The 17,292-nt window shown below is 42.1% G+C and overlaps 1 protein-coding gene across 4 annotated transcripts in view; it reads right to left on the bottom strand.

Annotated features, from left to right (window-relative positions):
- The window catches only part of Zfand3 (zinc finger AN1-type containing 3), a 196,130-nt gene that overhangs the window by 53,934 nt on the left and 124,904 nt on the right, over nucleotides 1-17,292 (bottom strand). For 2 of the 4 annotated variants that reach the window (XM_052164549.1, XM_052164551.1), the window contains exon 3: nucleotides 7,031-7,264. In XM_052164549.1, the coding sequence (XP_052020509.1) occupies nucleotides 7,031-7,264 (234 nt within the window). The remainder of the gene's footprint in view (nucleotides 1-7,030; nucleotides 7,265-17,292) is intronic. The other 2 variants (XM_052164550.1, XM_052164552.1) reach the window with 1 other exon arrangement.

The following is a 17,292-nucleotide window of genomic DNA, read 5'->3' as shown; positions in this document are numbered from 1 at the left end:
ATCTTTAATGTATCAAAACATAAAGTACTTCTTTTTTCACTTTGTTTTTGTTTTTGAGACAGGGTTTCTCTGAGTAGCCCTGGATATCTTGGAACTCTCTGTAGACCAGGCTGGCCTCAAACTCAAGAGATCTGTCTGCCTTTGCCTCCGAATGCTTGGATGGATTAAACATGTGTACCATGTCTGCCCAACCATATAAAGTAGTTCTAAAGAGTACAAAAATTGACAATAAAACACCTCTACATGTCTAAAGTGAAGACGGCCTGCCCGCTACCCAAACAAGCACCACGCCAGGCGCTCTGAAGTTAGGGACAGTGTAAAGCAGAGGCTCTGCTTGCTGGAGCCTGGACTCTGAGCTGGTGGAGAGCCATGAGAAGCCAAGTCTAAAAGGTAACACTGAAAGACAATTTAAGAATGAGTGACGCGGGTAAGCAGTCCAGGAGTCTGGAATGGAAACAGTCAGGGCAAATGAAAGGATGCTGAGCTGGGCCACAGGAGCAGGATGGATGGCTCTGTGAGTGCCGGGGAATTCTGGGCAACGCAAAGCTTCAATTTGGTTCAGAAGCAGGCAGACTGCCACACCCGGGGTGGGCTTGGGAGAACATCTGACCCAAGACTAAGAATCTGAGGGGACAGGAAACTGGGAGGGCGAACCGTTGGGAGGTGGAAGATCTGGGGAGGGGAGAAAATGAGAAATAAATACAGCAAAATACACTGCATGCATGTACATCATTTTCAAAGAATAAAAGTATTACTTAAAAAACAATCTGGAGGCCCTCACTGCAAGTGATGTCTCTGACATCACTACCACTGGTGCATTCGCCTGGAGGTTGCTTTGTACTGGGAAAAAAACAGAAGCAAGGAGAGATTATGGATATAGTCCTATAATAACAGAGTGGCAACAGCAACTTCCCAGATTTAAATTTTTTCCAGTTAACTATATATAGGATCATAGAGGCAAATTAGGAACTATAAACAATACTACAGGTAACTTAAAATTTAGGGGTGAATGGGAGAGAGGGACTCTGCGAGGGAGAAACTGGTAGGGGGAATAGCATTTGGGATGTGAATGAATAGATAGATAGATAGATAGATAGATAGATAGATAGATAGATAGGTAGATAGAAAAAAATAAAGTGGTTAAAAATTAAATTTATTGTTAAAAAAATTAGGGCTTTGGAGACGGCTGGCTTAGTGAGTAAAACACTTGCTGTGCAAACATGAGAAGCAGAGCCTAGATTCCCAGCACCCACTTGGTTTGCCATAGAGACTGCCTATAATAATCCCAACACACAGAAGGCAGAGACAGAATCCTGGATCAAGCCGGCTAGCTGGACTAGCAGAATAGGTGAGCTCTGAACCTGTGACTCTCAAGTAACACAACTCTCAACAAAGAAAGACAGAGAACAATTGAAGAAGACACCCAATGTCAATCTGGGGCTTCCACGTGCACCACACACCTCACCATGTGCCACATAGCCTACACATCATGCAAACACAGTCAATTTTAGTTTGTATGCTTGTAATAATATACTTTAAATTTAAAATACCTTAGTGGAAGAAAATTTTTAACATTACCAACATGTAATTTTTTCCTGAATAATCTAGAAACCTAGATAAAATGGACAGTGTTCTAACAGTCCCTTTATTTGCAGGGACTATCCTTTACAGCCCACCAAAAGATACCTGGAACTGCAGGCAGTATCAAATTCTGTATCCTATCCATATTAACAATAAAGTTTAATTCCAAAATTATGCCCAGTAAGAGATTAAAATAAATAATAATGGTATAGAAACTTAAAGCTACAGTAGAACTGTCAATATAACTGTTTTGGAGTTATGTGGCTGTTGATAAATACACTAATGGCTATTTTGGCAAAATCACTGCAAACCATAGCAGCCAACCTGATGGCCAAGCCTATGGTGTCAACAGGCAGACAGCACACATGGAGACTATGGTGTGTGCAGGCAGGCAGTATGGTGTGAGCAGGCAGGCAGCACACACGGAGACTATGGTGTGAACAGGCAGGCAGCACACACGGAGACTATGACATCAGCAGGCAGGCAGTATACACGGAGACTATGGTGTGAACAGACAGGCAGCACACACGGAGACTGACATCAGCAGGCAGGCAGCACACACGGAGACTATGACATCAGCAGGCAGGCAGCACACACGGAGACTATGACATCAGCAGGCAGACAGCACACACGGAGACTATGACATCAGCAGGCAGGCAGTACACACGGAGACTATGACATCAGCAGGCAGGCAGTACACACGGAGACTATGACATCAGCAGGCAGGCAGCACACAGCACAGTCAAGTGGGAAAGGAAGGACTCCTGGGCAGGAAAAAAGGAGAACATAAAATATAAAATTTGAGAATTGTTCATTTCTACAATGTTCCAGTTTTATACTTAACAAAGACTTATTATCAGACTATATGAGGCATTCCTACACATAAACAAGGGGGAAAAGCTAAATAAGCAAAGGACATAAACAGGCAAATATGTTATTTCTGTTAACCCCAAATCCAAATATGCAGTCATATTTCTTGTGACTGAAGACGGGATTTGGGGTTGAGGCAGCAGGTGAGGCACTTGCAAATGGTGTTGTGCTTTGATTGGCTCTTATTTTTGATAGGTTAAAAGTCAGCAGACACTGCAGAAACTTCAACAAGGTAGAGCAGAAACAGTTTGTATAGGCACACACACTCAAGTCTTGCACATAGACAAGAACTAACTTAAAGATCGCCCACAATGATTCCTGAATGATAGCTATTTGATTCAATAAAGCACATAATAGGCATCCCCAAACTGCACATCAAAGTATCAATCTACAGAACAAGGCCCTAATGAAAGCAGCATGCTCTGTAGAGCCAGTCTTAGAATTAATAAATAAATGTACTACAGAAAAAAAAAAAGCCTTAAATTAAAATCAAGAGACATTTAAAGTTTGGGCATTCTTTATTATGGGAGAGGATCTTCCACTCTGAGACTATTATATATCAGAAAAGCTCCATCTGTTGTATAATTATCTCTGATAAACGGCTTGGTGCTTCGAGCTTCATTAGAGAGAAGGGAAGAGAAAGGCACATACAGAGAGAACTGTAAATAAATCGCCCTCCATATTTCACTTAAAACCAGCCCAGCAGGAAACCATAAAATATTTTTAATAGGTAATATTTTCCAAACACTTTACTGGAAGCTGCTGGCTTGGACATTCTGTCCAATGTCTGCTCTACAACAGAACTAGTATGAAAAGGGGCAAACTGGCTCCCCTTACAGATTACTAGATATTTAATTGGAAAATTAAATAAAAAGCTTAATACTTGGTGGCAGTGATACTCACTTTGCAGAGAGCAGCTCAGACTTTGCCAGAGCCAACAACAGACCATAAAGGACATGTTGGAAGGCGTTACAACCTAGAAATGGTGATTTACTCCTACAATTCCAACACTCAGGAGGTAGAGGCAGAAGATTTCAAATAGGAGACAAGCTCATAGTGAGATTTACCTTCAACACCCCACCCCCAACCTCCATTTTTAAATCTCTGGTGAGCTAAGATATCACTGGAAATCAGTTCCCAAAAAAGCAAAGGCTATCTCAAGCCAAAACGTAGGAACAACTCAACAATGTTCTCATAGCATCATATGGGGGAATTAATGTCATATATTAAAGGAAAAAAATGCAAGAGTTTGATACCAGCTTATGCCATTTAAAGTTACTACTGAAATAAATAAAACATCGTGATCAAAAGCAAACTGGACAGAAAGAGGTTTGTTTTGCTTACACTTCCATATTGTAGTCCATTGCTAAAGGAAACCTAGATAGGGGAGGAACCTTAAGGCAGCAGCTGATGCAAGGGTCATGGAGGAATTCATCATGTCTTGCTCAGCCTGCTTTCTTACAGAACCCGGGACCACCAGCCCAGGGGTGGGACCACCTACAAGGAGCTGGGCCCTCCTCCATCAGTCACTATTAGGAAAATGCCTGCAGCTGGATCTCAGGGAGCATTTTCTCAGTCAGTCTGAAAAAGGTTCCCTCCTTTCAGATGACTGCAGTGTTCGTCAACTTGACACAAAACTAAGCAGGACACAACAGAATGAGAGCCTGTCACACAACAAAGCAAAACCCAACCCAAACCCAGATTAGAGAAGATCTGATTCTAACAAACAACTTAGAACAATAATTTAAGGAGCTGGAAAAGCAGCAAAAAACAAAACAAATCAAACAAACAAGCACACAAACAAAAAACAAAACCCTATCAGGAAATTATTAAGGAAAGGAGGAACCAAAGCAGAACAAACAAAAATTAAGGCCTGGGGGTTGGGAGTTGTAGAAGCACAAGAAAGTTAAAAAAAAAAAAAAAAGTAAAAATAACGGGGAAAATTAGAGTCAAATAAATAAAAATAGAGACAATAAAATGATTGCACAGAAATACAAAGGATCACCAGGAACTATTACAAATAGTTCAAATAGTTACCCACAATCTGAACATCCAAAGGAGATGATAAAATCCTACATTAAACCATGAAAATTTGAACATCTAAACTGACCTACAGTGAGCCAGCAAAACTTAGTAACAGAAAAGAACTGGACAGCATCACCTCACAGTCTACCAAACCTCTAAAGAAAATACATCAAACATTCAGAAGCCACTCCAAACATTTAAAGGAGAGAATTCTCTCAGACTCATGTATAAGACCATATTACCCCAACAAAATAGACAAGGACACATTCACAAAAAGAAAATTACCATCTCTAATAAAAAACCAGCCCACAAATCTTCTTAATACAAGCAACCTCAACCAACCAGCACATCAAAATGGTTATAAACCATGACCAAGACCAAGCTCCTGGATGGTTCACGATTGGCAAGTCAGTGAGTCTGTGTATCACATCACACCAGCAGAAAGAGGGACAGTAGACAAAGAAAAGGTAGTAAAATTCAACATTCTATCCAGGCACTGTGGCTCCCCCCTGGAACCCCGGCTCTCAGGGGCTGACACAGGAAAACTGTTAGGAGCTCAAGACCAACTGGGTTACAGAATGGGACTCTCAAAATACAAAGAAAAACAGTTTCCACAATAAAAGCTCTGATGGACAGGGCATATAGAAAGGATTATATGATAGTACAAGTAAGGTCATACGTGCCAAGCTGCCCTAGGATCTGGAAGAAGACAAGAGGCTCTCTATTGTAGTCTCTATACAGCACTGCCTAAGTCCTAGCCAAAGCAATTACGCAAAAGAAGGAAAGGCCATGCAAACTAGAAAGGAGGAAGTAAAATTATCCACTTTCTTGACATACTGTTAACATTCTTATTCTCTTCTGAAATGATTTTCACACCCTTCCTAGTTCCATGAAACAAGTTATAATATTAAAAATATCCTTTTCTGGAATGTTATAACCTATCCCTGTTCACAATACTGTCAGATTGCTCCTCCAATAGAACAGTGACACTATCACTGTCTCTTCATTAGAACCACAGGGATTGTTCAAAGTCCCAGTAGCTTGGCTGGACATTCAAGCTTAGTATCATTAACTTTTCCAACTTCATTCTTCATGAATGGCTCTGAAGGAGCCACTAGCCAAAGCGAATCCCCAGGCAGCTTTCCTCCACAGCTCATGCTACATGTATGAAGTGTCTCTTCACAACATTCTGTCTTCAATACCATTTCTGAGTAAGCCAGTACCTTTCAATAGCAATGACTACAATGGCTGGCCTACTAACACAAGTATACACAGAATGTGTCAGGCTTCTAACCCAAGCATCCCAACAGGATTGGGCTTAGATCACTTCTGGTGTAGAGTTGTCCTATGCAATATAAGATGTTAGCAGTATTCTTGGTCTATGTCCCCGCTAAACAATAAACTCTTTAAAGGTCTTCTTTGCTTTATAGTCTCAATATAACTGAATACAATAACACATGAAAGCATTTAAATAAATATTTTTTCCCTGCTAACCTTCCAAAAATTAGTAGACTGGATAGCCTAAACTATTACATTTCTAAATATCCATTAAATTGAAACACTAAATGCCAACCTTAAGGAAAGCATGAGAGTAAAAAAACTACTGTCATACATCTTCCTCATTTTGAACAAATACTATGAGTTACATTGTGTCTCAAAAGAAATCACTGTAGCATTATAAAGGTTACGTATCACATACAAAAGTAACAAGAGGACCAGTGGCATGTCTCAATGGATAGAGGCACTTATACACAAGCTTGACTAACTGGATTCAATCCCCAGACCCCTTAGCCTAACAGGAAAAAAAGGTACACGCCTACTTGCAAACAAACTCTCTCTCTCCTCTCTCTCTCTCTCTCTCTCTCTCTCTCTCTCTCTCTCTCTCTCTCTCTCGCACACTAAACAAAAATAAAAGAAAGTATCTCCTACTTTTTTCACATATCCTGTGGTTTTATTACCTAAGTTAAAACTTTGTCAAGGCCAGATAGCAGAGGCAAGGGCTCAGTCTAAGTTCTGGATCAGGTTTAAGCTCCCAGGATTGGTGGTTCTAAATGCTTGCTGTACATTAGAATTCTCTATGAACTTTAAAAGCTGAGCCTTGGGCTTCCTTCTCTTTGAAAAGTTAAATTAGGCTCAAGGATGACAATAATAACTAAAATTGTTAAATCCTCTGTGGAGGGCTGGTGAACTCTCTCGGTGGTAAAGGTTTGTCCCCAAGCCCTGATGTCCGCATTCCATCAGGGAACTCACATGGCGGAAGCAGAGATCTGACTCCTGCACACTGTCCTCTGCCCTCCATGGGAACCATGGCAGATGTACCCACGCACACAGAAATCTTTCAAAACTGTAATACACATTTCTTTAAATATCCCCAGTGGATTCTAATGTGAAGCCAGAGCTGATAGCCGCTGGTCCAGACTGGTCCAAAAACGTCATGTCCTCCCTCACACAGGAATAGAAGGCCAGTCCTAAGAAGACCTTGCCTTCTCTGGAGTGGCTGCACCTACTCTCTGACCTGCACAACACTGCACACCCACACACTTGTCACACTCACGATGGCCTTCCTGGGCTGTTCCATGATCCTCAGGGATAGATAGGGACTTACATTCCTCTTTACTCGGTGAAGTTACATTCAGGTCTGTCGGGAGCGACTGCTGGCTGGGACTAAGAGTTGGCGTGGTTACGGAGGTATTGTTGTTGTCACTGGTGGTCTCTTCGGAAAACAAATCTGATTGGCTGTTACTTGTACTTGGGGTGGAATCATCATCTGGTTGTTTCTTTTGAAAATCTACAGAAAAAGAAAAAAAGGGTAAAAACACTGGCTAATTAAGAACCTTATATCAAAGCAGTCACTAGAAAACATTAATGTTAGTGTCAACGTTACATAAAACAGCAAGGAAGGCTACTGTGGGCAACCAAAAGAAAAGCTTAGAAGTGAATCGCTGATTAAAAAACAAAAATACAATCACATGCAGGATTTGTAGAGAATGATTAAACTTTCAATTTATATATTAACCCCCTTTGTGGTTCAGATGAGGATGGACAGATGTTCTTCAAGAGTAATCAGTAGAAAGGGGAGAGGAGAGATTGACACCAATCACTGAGAAGTTGGATGGAAAATGGCAGCACAGAAAATAGCACCCTAAACGGAAAACACACTTAAAACAGCAGGAATCTGTGAGTGCGTGTGTATTATCAAGAATGAGGATAGATGTAGAAGAAATGACCACAACAGTGAAGGAAACGGGCTGCGTTTAGTTTACAACAGACATAAACACAAGTTCGTTTTCTAATTAGTGATCTCTTACTAAGTTCCTCAGGAAAACACTAAAGCATAAACAACACTATTTAGTTTGTAAGGAAACTCCAAGTTTTCCTCTTAGAGCAGAACATTTCAAGCTGACAGCACAGCGCCTGCCCCTAGGCTGGATGGGAAGCGCTGGCCCAGTCAGGGAGAGACCTCCAGGCCAAGCCCCACACATCCCTCTGCTGTTTCTTTCCCAAGAATTTCTCCTAGACACTTCCTTATTCAATGTTTTCACATTTAAAATGATGTCTCAATATTATTATGTCAATTATTAAGAAATGCTATATAAATAGAATAAAATAATGCCCTTTGTATTTTTAAGATAAAATACAAAAATTTTATACCATCTTATCAGTACACCTATGTCAAAGGTTAGTGTGTCCTTCCACAACCGTGTACCACACAACAGGAAGTGGTATGAGGCCCAAAAAAACATGGAATAGACTCTAGTACACACTGAAATGGAACCTAGTAGAGTCCTCAGTTCCCTGAGAGAGACAGACACCAACTTCCTCAGGCACGCCTGGGTCCCACTAGGTCCTCCTTGCTCTCCCTGGTGCCCCCGCCTGCCTCACCTCGGAGCACTGCTCCACACTTCCACTTCACCTGGTGCCTACTTCCTGAACAACACCCAGAGACGAGGCTGAAGCAGAGACCCAGGAATCCCAGAAGGTGACAGGCTTCCTAGAGCTGCTCCTGAAGGCAGTGGTAACCAAGGATCCACAGACAGATGCTACTTCTATCAGGGACTAAAGTTGGCAATATTTGTTTTCTAAAATTCTAAAATAAACAGGCAAGCTAGACTCCATTACCACACATGAGGAAATCAGGACTAAACGCTCTGTGCTTTTTACTGGTGCTGTTAATGGTATATTCACGAATAAAAATCTATCAGCTAATCGACTTCACTGTTGCACTCATTTTCCATAATTCTCACCATCTAAGCTGGATAAGTTTCTGAAAGGAGACTGATCCATTGGGAAGAAAGGGGGTTTGTTTTTAAACATGATATATGATGGCAAATTCCCACGCTCACCACACCCGTGTACAAGAATCCTGGTACTTTTTTGTCAGTTCATAACAAGACAGAAACACTTTGCTGAATAATCACTGAGAAAATCCAAAGTTTAAAATAAAGTAAAATACTACACTTGTACATAATGCACGTTCTCTATAAGCCAAGCTAGGAGGACTGGGGAGGGAACGTGAACAAGCCTGAGACACGGATACAAGGAAGTCTCAGCCCAACTGCACCCCTTCCTCCATTTTAAGCCTAGGCCAAAACATCATTAGAATTCTTTTTAAAATAATCTTTTTACATAATTCTTTAAAATTAGATGATTAACTAATAAACTGAGCTAAATAAAATAGCTACAAGACAATGACTCAAAAAATAAAGTTATAAGTTTATAACCATACAAGTATCACAAAAAACAAAGGCGAGGGTCATGGCTGCCCCCATCTGTCTTTTACAGCTTACCAGTCCCAAGACAAAATGGGCCCCAAGAACTGTCAACTGCCTAAGTGGCTAAATGATTGAGAATCATTTTCCCCCACTCTCTCCCCATCACTACTGCCTACCTCTCTCTAAAAAGCCAGGGCTGAAAAAGTGACTGAACAATTCCAAAGGACTAAGTTCAGTCCCTACACCTACATGGCAGCTCGCCAACTGTAACTCCGGTTCCATGGGATCGAGAAGCTCTTCTGGCCTTAGCAGGTACCCTAGGCACACACACGGTATACAGATAAAGATGCAGGCCAAAGACCCACACACAACCAATAAATCTAAAACAAAATGCTGCCATTAAAGCACATATAAAATACCTACCAATTACTACTCTGAACTGTTAACAATTCAGTCTTTATAAGGACTCCTAGCTCCTTATGGGTTAGCATTTATAGACATGAATGAGCAAAATCCATAAATTTCTATTTCCATCATTACTAGAGATGAGAAACTCACTGCATTGTCCCAGTTTACTCAGTGGTGACCTGGTTTGCTGTAACAAGGCTTCTCCATCACCACTGCAGACACTGAAACTAGGTATAAATAGAGTCAGGTGGGAGATCAATGCAGGACAGCCAGCAGAGTGTGGCTCCTGAGCTCACTCATTCCCTACTTCTGTGTTCAGCTTCTAGGTGCATGCCGTTGCCAGTTCCATGAGATGGCAGAAGAGTAGAAAACGGGGTTTATTTTAGTCCTGAGGAAGAGTGGGACATGGTGGCACTGGGTAGCTGAAAGTTTGTGCTGAAGCTGGCTCCAAGTTACTCTCAATCACAGCTGGACTCACCCTCTGCAGCAGTGCCACTGAAGGGCCCAGAAATGTGGAGCTTACAGGAGGGGTTCTCCACATCTCCTCCCCAGTCTTCAAACCCTAACTGCCCTTCATCACAGATTTCAACTCTCCGCTGCCACTGGAAGCTTTCCTTGGGTATTTCATACCAAAAATACTTCATGTTTCAAGCAATCAGCTACAGAAAAAAACAGAATGTTTCCAAGAGTTTTATCTCAACCCACTTACAAATAAAAATTCGTTTCCTATACTTCAAAAGTTTGGTTCATTCAAAGCAGTGTATAAAAACTTCCTTTAATAGAAGAGTCCTGGGCTTCCTCAGTTTCCTCCCTGCCTTCCCAGCTTATGTGCATCAGAGACCACAGCCCTACCAACACAGGAATCTTACTTTAAAAAGCTGTAAAACCATGAACAGTAGCAGGCCAAACCATAAACTACACTTTAGCCTTCTGATTAAAATCTTAATACAACTCTAGGTGTTGGATGTTACCCTGAGCTAATGGTCTAAGCAAGAACTGGCTTAAGTAAGAGTTAAGAGCCAATAGACTTAGTTACAAAACCTTGAGATATAGTCACCAAGTACCCTAATTAAAAGGAAAACAGATCTCAATGTGGCTGGGTTTAGTTAAACTTCTTTTATGAATATTTTCTTCTGGTTTTCTTAATAGCTGAAATGGGAAATTCTGGACCAGATTCTTATCATGGTGATCAAGATAATCATGACAGACAGACAGACAGACAGACAGACAGACAGATAGATATGTGGATAGATGACTCCTGTGGTACTGTGTGAATATGTACTATTGACATGGGCACAACCATGTCAATAAAACCATTGCTTCAGACCCACAGGAATGGCAAGTCTTCCCCTGGATAGGCTCAGAGGCTTCCTCCAGTCCAAAAAGGTTGGCTAATATGTGTGAAAACTAGCAACTGCAGAAGTGTTGAGTACCAAGATGTGAAGTAGGTGCCCTCTACAGGAGGAGGCACAGCCCACTAAAGCCCAGCTTGGTGGGTGGATGTCTGTTGTTTCTTCAACTGTCTCTCTTCATTCCCCCATTGCCCAATCAGGTTTCCAGGTCCAAGCCACATAGGACAGAGAAGGTTCCATCTGTGCACTTCCTCAGAACTAAAATAAGCCCCGTTTGCAGCTCTTCTGCTGTCTCATGGAACTGGCAACGGCATGCACCTAGAAGCTGAACACAGAAGCCTGGGGACCACGTCTCCATACTCTCCCTTCCTTAGCACGCCATCTCAAACCCATCAGCCTCAGCACTCACAGCAGCCTGCAGACACACACTCCTCTGTGTCCGCTCTGCTAACGTCTCTCCTGCAGATCCCATCGGCTGCAACTTATCAGAAACCTTTTGTCCTTTCTTGGGCCACTGTAATCCACTCTCCACGGAGCAATCAGAACAGCTGTGAGAAACAAACTCACATTAAAATTCACGCCAATTCTGATGCCAGTTCTATGCCTAAACCCTCAAGGCTCCTCCTCTGTTGCGTCTACAAATCTTTACATGGCTAAAAAGGTGGAAGGCCCCCAAGAAAGACTTCTGGGGAAAGGGTGAGATGGCTCGGCTGGGGAAAGTGTTGCCATGGAAGTTTGGTGATCAGAGTCTGAGCTTCAGAATTCACAGCAGAAGGAGAGAACGGACTCCTAAAAGCTGTCCTCCAACCTACATATGTGCACCATGGCACACAATTTAGTGCACAGGCACCCCCATTACCATACCGCACATCACATCACACACATAAACAGTGTAAATTTTGAGGGAAATGGCTTCTACTGGCCTTTCATCTTAAGCCTCTGACCCTCACTTGTCTCTGTTTTAAGCCATTCTCTGCCTTTGTTGCTTTTCTAAACACTGTTTTCTCCACTCAGAAAACTCTGACATTCCATGATGGAGACCTAGCCTGGGATCCACACTGGTACCCCCACTCACCTTTCAAGACTGCACACAAGCACCACGTCCCTGGGGAAGTCCTCACATTACCCGTGGAGGGTGGAAACGTAGCTCAGGGTACAGGCTTTGTCTGGCCTTCACAAGCTCTGGGTTAGAAACTCAGTTTGGCCAAATGTAAAGGCTTACCCTCACAAGGAAGGTGCTTGGACACTAGCCAGCAAATGATGCTCAGGCAAGGGTGGCAGCACGGCCCCGACACACACCTGCACTGTAGCAAACTACCTATACAGCCTAAGCTTCACTTCCTGGAGCCTAGTGAATACAGTCTAAGAGTATTCATTTCCTTAGACACTGGTGGAGTTCAAATTGTTATAAAAATTATTTATAAGAAGCAAGAATGCTTCTACCCACAGTACAAACATTTAGTATCCCTGTCAATAAGCAAATGCCTGGTTTTTACAAACCTATTCCTGTACTTAAAAATCAGACAGACAGACAAAAACAAAACCTCAAAAAAAAAATTCATTCAGTATGGGTCAAAAAGTCTCTCAAGTTGCCTCCTAATGTTCATAGATTCATTAGACTGGCTCTCAAACACTGTTTTCAGAAAACAGCCAACACTGTATAAAGATGACAGGGTTAGCTGTGATCAGCAATTGAACTTATTTATCATCTGGTTTATCACTGAAAGTATACAGGCAAGAAAGTCCTCACACCAGGCAGAAGACTGTACAGAGTGTGAACCAACACAGGTGTCCGCAGGAAAGCGTGTTCCTTAGACAGCATTTATTGTGCAGACTACACAGTTGCTCATTTACAGGGCATAAATTAACATCCAACATTATAGCAAATATCTAACAGTCCATTAGTATTATTGGAACAGAGACACACTTACCTCTTCGATTAAAGAACAATTTAAAATTGTCTAAAATTGGTGCTTCGATCCAAGCACCAATTTAAAAAAAATGGAAAATACAAATTTTGACAGTTAGGGCATTAATTTAGTCTCAAAAATGTGTATTTGATAATATATGAATATATATATACATACAGTTCAACAAGAGACCCACATGTACAGCAGAAAAATTAGTGAAGTAACACAGTCAAGTTAAAATCTTGGGCTGTTTTAAGATTCCAGTTTGGTAATAAGAGTGTGGCTCAGTGTAGAAGGCTTACCTCCATGTGCAAAGCCCTGGCCCATCCTCAGGACCAATGCCCACTCCAAAGAGATGATTCTTCTGTTTTCTTATCCTGGTGCCCACAGAACTGAACTCCCTTAAACCATCAGCCCTTGGGGTCTGTCATTAACTGTCTAAATGGTGCAAGTGCATTATGACCCTGACAGCCATAGAGGTAGGAACCTGAAAGATTTGTCAGCTCAAGCCCAAGGCTTCATGCACCACAAAGGTATCCCATAAAGAGCTAGGAGAGCATCTGGAGGTGAGTTAGGAAGGAAAGGTCAGGGTTCTTTCTACGGCTGTAGCCAGTCCTTATGGGGCCAACACTTATTCTGAACCCAGCTGGCTCAGAACCCAACATGCAGTCTTCAGCTCAACAGCAATTATTTTGCTTTGGCCTCCCAAATGCTGGATTCACAGACACGTACCACTGCCACCATATTTAGCTTAGTCCTTCATTTGGCCATGTATAAGTGACAGGAGAAATGACAAAGAAATTCCCATGTGGCTTCCCCTTCTAGGGAGAGGGAGGATGGTGGTAGCAGGCACAGAGACCCAGCACCTGCTCACCAGCACCTCCTCTTGATTCCAGCTTCCATTTCTGACTCGTCTCAGCATCCTCACCCACTCCTGTGCCACAAGCACATCCTCACCACACCTCACGGAGGGCTGGCCTGTCACTAACTATGCATGCACATCACATCAAGTGGGATGGGTTACTTCTGAGATGCACTTTCACTTAAACTCGTAAAAAGTTCGGAACAAAGTATTATTCAAACATGATCAAGCCTTAAGAATAAGCTTTTTAAGGTAAACCTTAAGAATAAGCTTTTTCCAGGGTGGGTGGTGGCGCATGCCTGTAATCCCAGCACTCTGGTAGGCAGAGGCATGTGGATTTCTGAGTTCGAGGCCAGCCTGGCCTACAGAGTGAGTTCCAGGACAGTCTGGGCTATACAGGGAAACCCTGTCTTGAAAAAACCAAATCCAAAAATAAAAATTTAAAAAAAAAAAAAAAAAAAAAGAATAAGCTTTTTCCCAGAGAAATATATAGGCCAACTTCTGACTTAAACCAAAAGAAATTATCTTAAAGGATGAAACGATATGTTCATTCATTATGAACAATTCTGTTTTTAGAAATGAGTGACAGGGTTTTTTTCATTAATTAATTTTTGCTGTGTATATATAGATGTACTGGGGTTTGTTTAGAGAAGGCCATGATGATTTTCATAATACCAAGGCTGACTGTGTTTCACCAGTGACACCAAGATGGCAGAATATACAGTCTATGAAATTCATGATCTAATAAAGAGTTCCATGGTACTTACAGAGAGGCCATAGCACAAGAAAAAGCCAGTGTTTTCTCAGCTGAATAGTCTGTGCTTAGAGTGGTGAAGAAACTGGGATACAGCTCTTCCATACCTTCTCCCCTGAAATGGCCCTTCAAGGAGCAGCATGCTAGAGGTCGAAGCCCAGTTACTACATGACCTCAGGCAAACCACTGAGCTCCTGTTTCGGTATTCTTTTTCTAGAACGACCATCTTATCTACTGAACAAATCACTGCGAGGGTAGGATGGGCATGGCTGGAAGCTGAACAGCCCTCTGGTTGAAGCAGGAGTGTTTCTGGACAGTCAGAGTTTTCAGCCTAGGACTGCTCTCCACAAAGACCTCCTGCAGGCATTAGCTCATCTCTCCCCCTGTGCTCGCACCTAGTAAACCACATGAAGTTGCAGAGCTGGCAGGAGCAGGTACCCCCCTCCAATAGAGCTGGTACCCAGCTTCCTGTGCCTCTTATTCCCTCAGCATGACAAGTCAGTGTTCAAGACCCAAACTGCAGTAATGAACATACTTTAATGACTAATAGCAAATAGAAGAAGAAAAAAAAAAAAGGTCCTCTAGGTTTTGAGTAACTAAGAATGTCAAGGATCTTATTGCAGTCACTCTAAGCTAAACTAAGAAATATAAAATATGGAGGTTTCATGGTTTGCCATTTATTTTCATAGATCTACTGAGGGTAGGCAGAGAGCTCTACAACCTGCAGTCCAGGCCAGGTGAAGAGATTGGTCCTGATCAGAATACAGATTGGTCTCTGGTGTCAAAGAGAAATGGAGAAAGATGGGACCACACCTTGGCTCTTAATATTTCTGGTCTTAAATAGCATGAGCTCCTCATTTACATTTTATTGGTTAAAAAAAAGTCAGCGTTAGTGAAATCATGATTATTGGAGGAGAATATACAACCACTAATTTACTAAAACAGCATCATTCTAACTTCAACAACAAATACTTGTCCTTGGACCTACAGAGAAGTATAGGAAACTTCTCTTTGCAACTATAAAGACCACTGCAGAGAACTACAGCTAACCAATGTGCAGAGTTGTGGAGCCCAGTCCCAATGGCCATCTGTAACACACTCCCACACCTAAGGCACAGTGAACACTGGAGAAGAAAGAGGGCAGAAGGCCTGTAAGAGTCAAAGAACTGGGGAATTAGCTGTGAGACTGTCTCCTAGGAACAAAAGAAACTCCACCCATAAGGTCTCACTAACATGACTGCCCAAAAGGGAACAGAATAAGGACAACCAAGAACTCGCCAACTGGACAGTCCTCACCAGGGAGGAGCACACCAACTGCCCTGGGCTAAATGGTCAGCCCTGAAAATAGACGTAGAGGTAGCACTATACTGACCAAACAGGTTATATTTGAGAATATAGATGTATATACAAATACAGTAAAAGCTAATGAAAAAGGAAGCTATGAATATATAAAGAGTAGAGATGGGTTTAAAGGACTGTCTGGAGGGAGAAAAGAGGAGGAAATGCTGAGGTCAATGGTGATCTCAAACTGAATGAACAGCAGCAGAAAGTCACGATGCAGACCGGATGATGAAGGTGGGACGCAGCATGGCGCTGAAAAGGCAGCCAGTGCCCGGGTGCTCCAGCAGCACGGGGCCGTGCACAGCATGGGGGGAACCACTGCACACAAGAGCGTCATGAATACAGGCACACTGCCATCTCAGAGAAAAGAACACAGCTGTTTTATTTTCAAGAGTATCATGGGCAAAAGGAGCCTGAAGGAAATCAGATAGGGTTTGGAGTAAGTCGGGTTTCAAATCAGGCTGTTGTGATTCTGATTGTGACTTTGATGTGTGAAGAGGGGATAATCTAAACTTTCTTTTAGGATCATTACATTCTATTAGTACCTTAGAGTGAGTGAGTGAGTGAGTGAGTGAGTGAGTGAGTGAGTGAGTGAGTGAGCGAGTGAAGCAGCCACACTGAACCAACACTTGCTTACTGACAAGAAGTCTCCTTTGCAACAACTATGGTGTCCAGGCAACAAAGAGCTTATAAATTCTACAACTGATTGTCTGACTGGAATTGTAAACTTTGTATTTTAGCTTTAGTCATACTATGCTGACCTTACTTTGATTGTCTGCAACTCAAGCTACAAAAATAAATGCATTACAACATGTAAAGTTTACTATAAAGAGAAAACAAGATATCAGATGTCTTTAGATACTAAGTACCATATACCTAATTCAATCTAGTTTATATAAATTTCATTTAAAGCAAGAAAAATCTGGTTAAACTAATGTATTGGTGCTAAACTTTATTTGCAAGTGTGAATAAGGAACATTGGAGAGGAGAAGGAAAGGTAGACACTCACCCCCTGAAATCATCTTTAACGCACTGGTAGTGTGCAGCACAGGCTGTCTATAGTACACAGAGTAAGTGACTGTGCCCTGAGGGTGAACTCTCAAGACCTCTCAATGCTACGCAGTGCCGCAGTGCCGACCAACAGCTTAAATCTTGCATCAGAGATACAAGGAAGCTACGGTAATGCTGGCTAGTGGGGAAAGCAAGGGTACTCCAGTCCTCCCCATCAGTCCATAGCTTACCCGGGCAAGGTCCTCAGTACAAACAGCCACGTTAAACACACCACTTGTTGGCTGTTCCTAAAAACAACTATTTGCTACTTACTTTTCCACATTAAGAGCTCATACTATGACCACCCCATTAAACTGTTTGATTTTGCTCTGAACCCTGGGAAGCTCAGTAGTTAGCCAACTAATTCGGCACTAACCTGATTAGACAGACATCTAGGCTATGCATTTCTGAGTAAGAATCTTCTCAA

This window comes from Apodemus sylvaticus, chromosome 19 (genome assembly GCF_947179515.1).
Source record: "Apodemus sylvaticus chromosome 19, mApoSyl1.1, whole genome shotgun sequence".
Lineage (NCBI taxonomy): Eukaryota > Metazoa > Chordata > Mammalia > Rodentia > Muridae > Apodemus > Apodemus sylvaticus.
This window is presented reverse-complemented; position numbering and strand designations above follow the sequence as displayed.